Source organism: Zea mays, chromosome 5 (genome assembly GCF_902167145.1).
Source record: "Zea mays cultivar B73 chromosome 5, Zm-B73-REFERENCE-NAM-5.0, whole genome shotgun sequence".
In the NCBI taxonomy this organism is placed as follows: Eukaryota; Viridiplantae; Streptophyta; class Magnoliopsida; order Poales; family Poaceae; genus Zea; species Zea mays.
Genome location: NC_050100.1, coordinates 58051584 through 58062366, shown reverse-complemented (window position 1 = coordinate 58062366; position 10783 = coordinate 58051584). Strand labels below are relative to the sequence as shown.

Below are 10783 nucleotides of genomic sequence, written 5' to 3'. Positions count from 1 at the left end.
AGGACAGTAGATACGACATTGTTATAGCCAACGAGAGACATAAGGCAAAGAAAACTAGGAGAACGACATTTCGAGAAGAATCAAGAGGTCACAAGGCAGAGAGAGCAAGGAGGAGGACGTCTGCGAGAGAATGTAGAAGTGCAACACGCGAGTCCCGCGGGTGTGAAGAAATGAACCGATGATCCACGATCGGACGACCACGTTTTTTTAGAGCGACGTGGATAGATCCATCGAAGCCATTTCCGTTCCGCTTTAATAATATAGAAATAAAATATACTTATTTTTAAATCATAGGTCATTTTTGTAAGTCAGTTGGAAATGCTCTAATAGCTTCTACTTGCAGCAACATGTCGATGGTGACAGCGCAGACAAACAAGGTGATGAGAACCAGCTGATGGGTGGTGGTCAGCGGGAAGACGAACGAAGCTGGAGGTTACTGTTTTTTTTCTTTTCGAGTGCTGGGTACGTGACCTGGGCTCTGAAAACGTATTGTGTGTGAACTAGGAGTCTGTTGTTGTTTTCTGTCTTCACTTTAGGCACGTTCGAACCCTCCACAATATGGGAACCTGGAATGGATAGAAGAAACTGAGAATTGAGGTTCACAAGCACCACTCTACAGGCATCTCTACATCTGCCGCACTGTACCGCCGCAGAGATGAAAACGGAGAAGCTCTGCTGCTTCTCCAAGAGAGCCCCAGAAATGCGCCTTGGAGCAGGATCCATCTTTCTCTAGCTCTCCTTCTCTAACGCTTGCTGTCGCTGGAGGAAACAAGCCTTGCTGACAAACCTCCCCTGCGAAAGAAAGCGAGAACACACACAGACAGACAGACAGGCAGCTTCAGAGACTCTTGCCCCTGCGGGGAACATCGCCTCAAGGAGTCGGGTTCTGGCGCATACCTTGACCCGAGGCCGGTAGTACCGACTCTGCTTGTTGGAGGGGAGGGGAGTGCATGGCTTCTGCTTGCGCTGCATCTTCAGAATGTTGCCTTCCCTGATAACAGCGCCGGTACCATTCTTTGGGAAGAGATCATTGTCTTCATGTTTAACCTGCGATGGAAGTTCCACACTTGCCAGTGAGAAGCATGTCTCGTCTCTTCAGTAAAAGTGTAGCTTTATATGCAAGAAGTTTCTCAAAAACAAAAAAACATATATATGTTTGAAAGAAAACCAGGTTCATGTACAGTGTACAACAGCAAGTTGGGGATAGGCAATTGATCATTAACATGTCTTACCAAACGAGCCAGTTTTAGCACAATGAGACAGTTTTTTGCAAAATGCGGGGCAATTGATCATTAACATGTCTATGTCAGGAGAGCCAACAAAAGCTTTAACGAATGGGTTTCTTTCCAAAAGCACAGCCGCTCCAATATACTTGCTATTCAAAAGCAGAAAGGCCAGGTTGGCTGGGGTTCATTGCGCTAGCTTTTGCACAGCCAAATTGAGCCCAACCACTCTACCAACAATTGAACTGAGCATATGCATACATGCCTTGGGGTACCTGCATGTCTTCTGTGCTGAAGTGGTTACTGGCTATCTATGGCTCGTTAAAATGGTTAGGATAACTGGGCAACTGTAAGGGAAAGCTCAGCCATTTGACATAAGTTACTTAAATAAGGGGACTTCCACGAACGAAGTATAGAAATCTGAAAGATAGTTGCTGGATGAGCGTTTGTTTCCAGCAGGGATCATAAGGCCTGCGTCTTAAGTTTTAATGCTGAAGAAACGATACCAGCTTCTTCACTCTGGATTTTCCTTTTCCTGATCGTTGTTGCTTTTAATAATCCTTTATTCGGTTTCTGTTTCTGGCGATCAGCTTCAGAATCCAGAAATACGCAAATAAGCATTTACTTCACAATTTCAGTTTAAGGCACAGGCCTCCAATGTAGGACCTGTGAATTACAATGGTTTGAAGTTTTTTTTGTCCAAAGCAATTAGGACCAAACTAAGATATTTCCTTTTACTTCAATTGAATTCAAAAATTGCAGATACAGCATAATGAGGGCTAAGTTTGTTATAATGATTCAACTCGAAGAAAACAACCATTTGGAATTTCCTTCTGCCTGGCCCATTGAGCCAGTAAAGTCAAGTACTGGTGGGCATACTGTACTATTTCATATTAGCAAATTTCAGACACAGATTTTCTTCTGGGAGAAATCTGCCATTGACAAGAAATGCGAAGGGACTGAAACAAAGTAATGCATGCCAAGATTTTCTGATCACTGCTGATATAAAACAACAGACGATCTGTACTTTTACTGAAGTGAAACAGATTCTACTTACCAGACGATATGAACTAATGGCAGGTATAACTCAGGGTTCTAAGAGCTCTAGCCATCTTTAATTTTTAACTGGAAATGTAAGATCTTTTATATCTTTAGATAAGCTGGAAATACTTACTACCACATGAGCAGGGGACAATGGCAAGTCAGGCCCATTGCCATCAGCAAACGCAGAGCCTCTGCCACACCACGCCTTGAGCACCCCGTCAGTATTCAAGCTAAGCCCCAATCCTGTCTCTGGCAGTGCCAAAGCTCCATCGTCATCGCCATTGGCAGGCTCAGGACTCCCCTCCTCGTATATTGTCCCCAGTGACTTCTTCTTAGTCTTCTTCTTGTCTGTCACCTTGGCCATTGCCACTGAAGGCGGTGGTGCCGGGGTAATGTCTTTCACAGGTATGGCAGGGCACATCCACCATTCAGGATCGACACTATGCCGCTTCAGCGCTTGATTGATGATGATATTCTGATCCTGCCGGAAGCTGAGCCCGAGCACCATAAGGTTCCTGAGGTAGGGGTGCATCTTGGATCCGGGCATGTTGGAGTCAACGCTTGAGCCTGATACGGACGCCCCGTTGTTTTCCATAGAGAGCTTACCCATGATGCCATCGATGCCCTCGGCCGCGCTCTGGTCGACGCCGCACAGAATAGAATCGGCGTCGAAACCGTCGTCATCGTCGAAGCCAAGATCCCTGCGCTCGTCAGGCGCCGCCGCAGCGTCGTCAGGGGTCGCAGGAGACGGCGCCGGGTCGCGGAACTCGCTGAAGACGCTGCTGACGGCAGCGGGCGACGGGCAGCTTTCGGCGGCGGGGATCCGCGGCGTCAGGTCGCGGAGGAGGAAGGCGGCGTGGCCGCCGGGGACTGGGAACGGCGGGAGGAGGTCGGAGCAGGACGAGTCGTCGGCGAGCGCGGAGGCGAGGCCGAGGAGGCGGCGCGGCGCGGCGCCGCCCCTGGCGACGGGGAAGACGGAGGGGTACATGGACGCGAGCAGTGCCGCCGCCTCGTTGTACGTCTGGCTGGACCGCTTCCGCGGCGTGCGCGGGCGCTTGAGCGACAGCGACGCCACCGATGACGAGGTGGCCGACGAGGAGACTGCGGACGCGCTGGACGCCTCCGAGAGCGTGGAGGACGCCGCGGAGTGCGCCGGCGGCGCGGCCTTGACCATCTCCAGGTCCGGCAGCCGGATGCCGCCGGCCGGGATGCACGACGACGCCATGGCGGCTCTGCCGATCGGTCAGTCAGCGGATCCAGCAACGGGAGGAAACGGACACCTCACCCAGAGATCGCGACTTCCCTTCTAGAACTCATGAGGATTCTTGTTTTCCAGCTGGGCGGATGAGCTCACGGATGGAAGCGCAAGCGGGGTGGGGAAAACCAGCTGGTTGGCGTCCTAAACCCAACCGGAACAACCAGCGCAAAACCCCCCGCCCCCCACCAGAAAACCAGCGGAAAAGGAAGAAAATAAATGGGGCCAAAGCGAGGGGAGGGGACCGCGTGGAACCGGAGGAATTTCTTGTTCACGACGCCACCACCAGCTTCTGCTGCTGCTGCTGCATCTGCACGGCCGGCGGCCTCGCGGAAGGAGCCAAAGTGCCGTACCGCCGACAAAATAAAAAAAATGCAATCTCGGGAAAAAGGCGATCGCCGAGAAAGAAAAAGAGACGAATAATCAAAGCGGCCGGCCCGAGCAGGAAGCCAGGAACAGCGGGTGTGGCTTGTCGCTAATCAAGGCGGCGGCCGCGTCAGCAGCACCAGCGAGCTGCGAGCACCGCACCAAACTTGGAAAGTAAACGAGCTTGGGCTCAGGAGGTGCTCGTGGCAGTTTCGGCAAGGAGTGGAGGAAGGAGAGGAGGGCAGGCAGAGAGAGGCAGCGTGGACGGGCGGACAGCGGAGGCGTGGTTCGACTTGGTTGGAGTGAAGTGAACCGAGCATCGGGCGGAGGAAGCAGAGAGCCGTCTCCGACTCGATCAGGGACCGGGAGGGAGCAAGCAAGCGAGACCTAGCGCTTGGATTCGCCCAAGATGACGAATGAGGTTTTAGCGAAGGGAGGGAGGAGGACCCACGTTTGGCCTTTTTCTTTTTCTTTTTTGGCGGAGGTGGAGCGAACAAGAACAGGAGGTGCGGCGGCCGGCGGGCCAGCCGGCGCCCAGAGGAAGAGACGACGAGGTGATGTCACTGTCCCATTTCCCCACCCGCAACGCACTCGTCACCATTCCGGTGGGCCCCGCACAAACCCTCCCTCCCTACCAGCTCCCGGAGTTCCCCGTCCCATCGCTTTGCTTCGCATTTCCTCTCACCTGTGCCGCTGTGCGGTGTGGTGATCGGGAGCTCTCGCCTTTGGCACGTTGCGAGCTATGGCTGCTCCGAGGTACACGTGTGAGTGCGTGAGCAGAGCTCGATCCAGCTAGAACTACTCCTAGCGCGCGTCAGGCGTGACCGCCGCGCCCCCCCCCCCCCCCCCCCCCCTACTGGTCCAACTCACGTGTGACCCGCGCAGAGACCAGGGGAGGACGAAAAGAAGAGGTCGAGGCCCGAGAGAGACTTCTGACAGTGCCCCTCGCCCCTCGTTAGTAGCTACCGTCGTGCTGCTGGTGCCTGGTAGAGTGGTCGTCTGCTACTGTCACGGGCGCACTACACACCATCACCTGCTGCGTGTGCTCGTCTCCGACTAGAGATGGCAACATGTAAAAATCCGCTCGGTATTACTTGCACAAATCCATACCCGTGAAGAAAAAATATGCCCGCTAAAAAATTCATACCTATGACGGATATAAAATTTTGCCCAAACTCATACCCATGCGGGTTTTGGGTACCTAACGGATTTCCCATACCCACTAACATCAACATAAAAAATAATTTATCATGTAAATAACAATCAATACATTAATAAGCTAGGATAAAAGGAACAAGTGATAACTAATTTTAGCTTAATATTTGTTACATTAAGTTTATTTCAATTAGAACATATTCAATTAATAATATTATGAGACATATTTATAAGGAATGATGATTTTAAGGCGGGTTTTAAAAACCCATGGGTTTGCGGGTATGAGTAGTGGAAGAACAAACTCATGCCCACGTACCAGTTGGGTTTTCATTTGAACCCATTAACAAATCTATGGGTACAGAAATTAACCCAAACTTATACCCTAATAGAGTAAAAACTCACCAGGTTTCGGGTAGCGGGTACCCATTGCCATCTCTATCTCCGACTCCACTCCAGGCTCCAGTCCACGGGAAGGACAAGGCAAAGATGGAGTGGTGAATCTTCCTACAACGCAAACCAACCAAAAAAGAAACAAAAAGATTGAATAGAAATCGTGGTGTGGTGGATTTTGTGACGGCGATTTATTACTAACTACTCTCGTGACAGGCCGTCTGGTCTTGGGCCCGGTTGTACTTCCCTTCCTTGCTGCTGCTACAGCTAGCTGCCGTGGAAAGCCCATCCGGAGGCTCATCACGGCATCGACCAGGCCCAAACTAGCCCCACTCCGTAGTCCCGTAGCCGCCACAGGCCACAGCTCCCCGTGCCGTGCCGTCCTAGGGCGGCTCAATAATTTTAATTTTGTCACAAGCTAAAGTAGCATTTTAGTTAGGTTTGTTAATAAACCAACTCAATTTAAATTTAGGCCAGCCTATTAACTCGAACGAGCTAGCATTTGTCAACAAAACAAAGTATTCACTTGTTTTATATTAACTTTCAAAAAAAAAGTCGTTGTGGCTTTCGTGGCGACGATTTCCTCCCTCGTAGTGGGCCATCCGATCCTGGGCCCGGTTGCACTCCCCATTCCTGCTCTTGCTGCCACGGAAAGTCCATCTGCATGCCCATAACGGCATCGACCAAGCCCGAACTACCTCCACGGCCCCACTCGGTAGCCCCGCAGCCGCCGCTGGCGAGGCGACAAAGAGCTTATTTGGACAGTTTTTTAAGAGTTCCTGATAATCTAATTTTTTTATAATCTAGCTATCACGGAAATTTGGACATCATAAGATTTATGTGCGAAGAAAGATAAAGTTGTATGTACAATTTTGGGTTTAGAAAGTGACATATTCCTATCACGACAACTCGGCGGATTTTGAATTCACGTTGATTTGTGTGGGTTTCATAGAAACAATTCTCACATGTTGTCTCTGTTAGCTTACCCCTCCTATCTCACATCTTATCTCTTATTTTAAATTTCACTCTTTGAACAATGTAGTCCAGAGCGCAAAACACTGTTTTGCACGACCATGTGCATGATCTGCTGGAAAGCGGCAAAACTTTTGTTACAAGAAGCCAATTCTAACATCTAAAAGCCAAAACAAACAGATCTAACTTGCTCCTCTCTACATGTATGGCAATAGGATGGTGGAGCTAATAGTATCACATTGCTAGTTTAAGTGGAGCGAGACTAATTTATATATGGAGGTCTTTCTCTCCCGCAAAGTCATGGATGAGGCGAGAGTGGACGAAGTACCACACTCGCACGCTCGTCTGGCCTAGGTGGGGCGAAGGGCGCGGGCGCGCTACGTGCACGCGAATGGTTAGCTAAAATCTGGTCCCTCACCTTGTTGGGCATGACTTTTTTCTATTTTTCTATTTTTTACTTGCTTGACTGTTAAGTTTAGAGTCCTTATCTGATCATGGTCACATCATGACATGAGTCCTTAAGATTAGAGTCCTTATCGACCAGATTGTGATATGAGTCCTTAAGTTAGAGTTCTTATCTGATCACAACCAAATTGTGACGTGGGTCCTTAAGTTTAGAGTTCTTATCAACCATATCGGAACATGAGTCCTTAAGTTTAGAGTCCTTATCTGATCACGATCATATGGTGACATAAGTCCTTATTGTATCACGAACAGATCGTGACGCGAGTTATTATTGGTTCGTGAGGCATGGAGGCGACTCTATATATTGCACCTAACAACTGTTATTAAAGGTATCCAATACACGAGTTAGGTTTTGCCTCTGCTTACTGTTGCGCCGCTGTTGTAGTCTTCTTCATCCTAAGCACCGACGTACATCTATAATCGGTAGAGTGGGTCTTCGGAACAGCTCTCTGTGTCGTGCCGCCACAACTCTCTTTGTCGTGCCACAAGTATTCTTGGCTCGTTAGTTCGCTCAGCTCGTGGTTAGCTCGGATCATTTTAATTTTGTCCAAGCTAAAGAAGCATCTCAACTCGGTTTGTTAAGGCTCCGTTTTGTTTGAGGAACTAAAGAATAGTCTCTCCATTTTAATCCCATTTAGTCACTAAATTACCAAATGGTGGGACTAAAACAGGGAATAAATATTTTAGTCCCTAGTCCCTCAAGGGGTGACTAAAAGGGACTAAACCATACTAATTCCACTTTTTGTCCCTCATTTATTTCAGTTGCACAAATGGCGGCTAGAGGGTGTTTGGTTTATAAGGACTAATTTTTAGTCCCTCTATTTTATTCTGTTTTAGTCCTTAAATTGTTAAATACGAACGCATTTGGTAATTTAGGAGCTAAAATGGAATAAAATGGAGGGACTAAAAATTAGTCCCTAGAAACCAAACACCCCCTAAGAGCTTTTTGGATAGTTTTTTTAAGAGCTATCCTGATAATCTAGATTTTTGTATAATCTAGCTATCAAAGAATTTGGATATCATAAGACTTATGTGTGTCTAAAGATGAAGTTGTCTATACGATTTTGGGTTTAGAAAGTGACATGTTCCTCCTATCATGACAACTCGGCGGATTTTCAATTCACATTGATTTGTGCGGGTTTCATAGAAACAATTCTCACATGTTGTCTCCAGTAGCATACCCATCCTATCTCATATCTTATCTCTTATTTTAAACTTCACACTTTGAACAATGTAGTCTATAGTGCAAAAAACTGTTTTGCACGACCATGTGCATTATCTACTGGAAAGCGGTGAAGCTATTGTTACAAGAAGGCAATTCTAACGTCTAGAAGCCAAAACAAACAAGTCTAACTTGCTCCTCCATACATGTATGCAATAGGATAATGGAACTAATAGTATCATGTTGCTAGTTTAAGTGGAGTGAGACTAATTTATATATGGATGTCTTTCTCTCCCACTAAGTCATGGCTGAGGGGAGAGTGGACGGAGTACCACACTCGCACGCTCGTCTGGCCTAAGCGGGGTGAAGGGTGCGAGCGCGCGACTAGCACGTGAATAGTCCGTCAAAATCTGGTCCTTCGCCTTGTGGGCATGACTTATTTTTTACTATTTTTCTACTTTTTGCTTGCTTGGCTGTTAAGTTTAGAGTCCTTATCTGATCACGGTCAGATTGTTACATGAGTCCTTAAGTTTAGAGTCTTTATCTGATCGCGACCAGAACGTGACGTGGGTATTTAAGTTTAGAGTTATTATCGATCAGATTGTGACATGAGTCCTTAAGTTTAGAGTCCTTATCTGATCACGATCAGATCGTGACTTGAGTCCTTATCGGATCACGAACAGATCGTGACGCGAGTTATTATCGGTCGTGAGACGTGGAGGCGACTATATATTGCGCCTAACAACCGCTGTCAAAGATATCCAATACACGAGTTAGGTTTTGCCTCTGCTTACTACTGTGCCACTATTGTAGTCTTCTTCATGCTAAGCGCCGACGTACATCTACAATCGGTAGAGTGGGTCTTCGGAACCCATCACTTTTGAGATTGCACATTGGGAGAGGGTACCTTCAAATGACTTCTCGTTGATTGTCGCCAACGTTGTCCTTACCATTTCAGCATGTCCATTCAATGTGTCATCCGTAGTTCCATTTATCTGTTTTGAAGTTATAGATGGACAAACTGGCGGCCCGGTCTAGCCCGGCACTGGCACGGCCAGGCATGGGCATGGTTAGGGCACGACCCGTTTGGCCCGTTTAATAGTTGTGTCGTGCCGACACGACACTAGTTCCTAACCTTAGGCCTCGGCACGACACTAAGGCCTCTTAGGCATGTCGTACCGGCACGATAGGCTCGGGAGCTCGTAGTGCCAAGGCCGGCCAGAGCACTACACCACAAACACATCACACATATATTCAGACATTCACAGAACATAGTTAAAACAGGGAAAATGATAATACTTAGGTGTTTAGTGCATTGGCTGTCTCATTAAAAACCTATCTAGGTAAAAACTCACCCTTGTGAGAAAACCCTAGATAGGAAAAAAGAGTACAACCCACAACTAATTTAGTGTTCTTACATAGATCACAAATTGTTCAGAGTTCTACAATAGTTACAGTCATATGTGAAAGTGAAATGGCCTCAACCATTTCCTATAATCGATTTTGGTGTTTGACGCCCATCACAAATCTCATGGACTAATTAGTTTGCCTAGTTGATCATTTCTTAGGTGCATAAAGTTCATGTACATCAATTCTAAGTCGACTGTCCGGAATACCGTTGATTATTTTGGACAGGAGAAGTGTTTTGGAAATTCACCTATGTGCGGATCGTCCGTGCCCTTGCGGCGGACCGTCCGCGATAATAGGGCAAGCCTCGGATAGAAACACTGCAAAAACACGCGTTAACACTACTAACTGTCCGAAGGAGAAGCAAGCACCGTCCAGGACCAAGCTTGGACCGTCCGGCCTCAGGCGCGAACCGGCCGGTCATTGAAAAACCAGAAAAACCCGAAGGTGACAGGTTCGGTAAAATGCATTTTTAGCGTCCTCGCGGACCGTCCGGGGTGCACGACTGAACCATCTATGACTGCTTTATCTGACATCTGACAACGCATTAAATGACATGTAGTTGTTGATATAACTATTGCTGCTGACCGTTGCGATTTTAGCCATTGATGTGCAGGGGCGTGGACAGTCCGCGGTTGGCAGGAAGGAGGCAACAACTAGGAAGTGGTTGGTAGCTGAAAGGGAAATAGTCTCAACATTTCCTATAATCGATTTTGGTGTTTGACGACCATCACAAACCTTGTGGACTAACCAGTTTGTGAGAGCACCTAGAGGGGGGGGTGAATAGGTGATCCTGTAAAAACTTAAAACTTAAAGCCACAAAACTTGATTATGAGTTAGCACAATGAAATCATGTGACTAAGGAGAGCTCTTGTGAAACACAATAGAGACAGTGTGAACAAGCACAAGAGACACGAGGATTTATCCCGTGGTTCGGCCAAGTATAACACTTGCCTATTCCACGTTGTGGCGTCCTAATGGACGAGAGTTGCACTCAACTCCTCTCAAGTGATCCAATGATCAACTTGAATACCACGGTGTTCTTCTTTCTTTACTCTTTCATGTTTGCGAGGAATCTCCACAACTTGGAGTCTCTCGCCCTTACAATAAGGATCAAAGTGAAAGCACTAGAGTAAGGGAGGGAAGCAACACACACAAATCCACAGCAATACGCACACACACAGCCAAGACTTGAGCTCAAATGAATAACACAAGGTTCACCACTAGAACGGAGCTCAAATCACTAAGAATGTCAATCGAGTGCGCAAAGACGGAGTGTGAATGATCAAGAATGCTTAGAGTATACTTCGTGTTCTCCTCCATGCGCCTAGGGGTCCCTTTTAT

At 47.7% G+C, this 10783-nt stretch overlaps 1 protein-coding gene across 1 annotated transcript; it reads right to left on the bottom strand.

The window, feature by feature from the left end:
* Positions 1–448: 448 nt before the first annotated feature.
* Positions 449–4154, bottom strand: LOC100501277 (uncharacterized). Its single transcript, NM_001366923.2, has 3 exons — positions 2398–4154; positions 898–1047; positions 449–792 (listed from the first exon to the last, which is right to left on the bottom strand). The coding sequence occupies exons 1-3, from the start codon at positions 3490–3492 to the stop codon at positions 730–732; spliced, it is 1308 nt and encodes a 435-aa protein (NP_001353852.1). The 5' UTR covers positions 3493–4154; the 3' UTR covers positions 449–729.
* Between the last annotated feature and the right edge of the window lie 6629 nt (positions 4155–10783).

Coding starts and splice junctions, on each gene's coding strand:
- LOC100501277 (NM_001366923.2), bottom strand. CDS start 3,492: ATGGCGTCGTCGTGCATCCCGGCCGGCGGCATCCGGCTGCCGGACCTG. Junction 1,048..2,397: donor TGTCCCCTGCTCATGTGGTA/GTAAGTATTTCC, acceptor CTTCCATCGCAG/GTTAAACATGAAGACAATGA. Junction 793..897: donor ACTACCGGCCTCGGGTCAAG/GTATGCGCCAGA, acceptor TTTCTTTCGCAG/GGGAGGTTTGTCAGCAAGGC.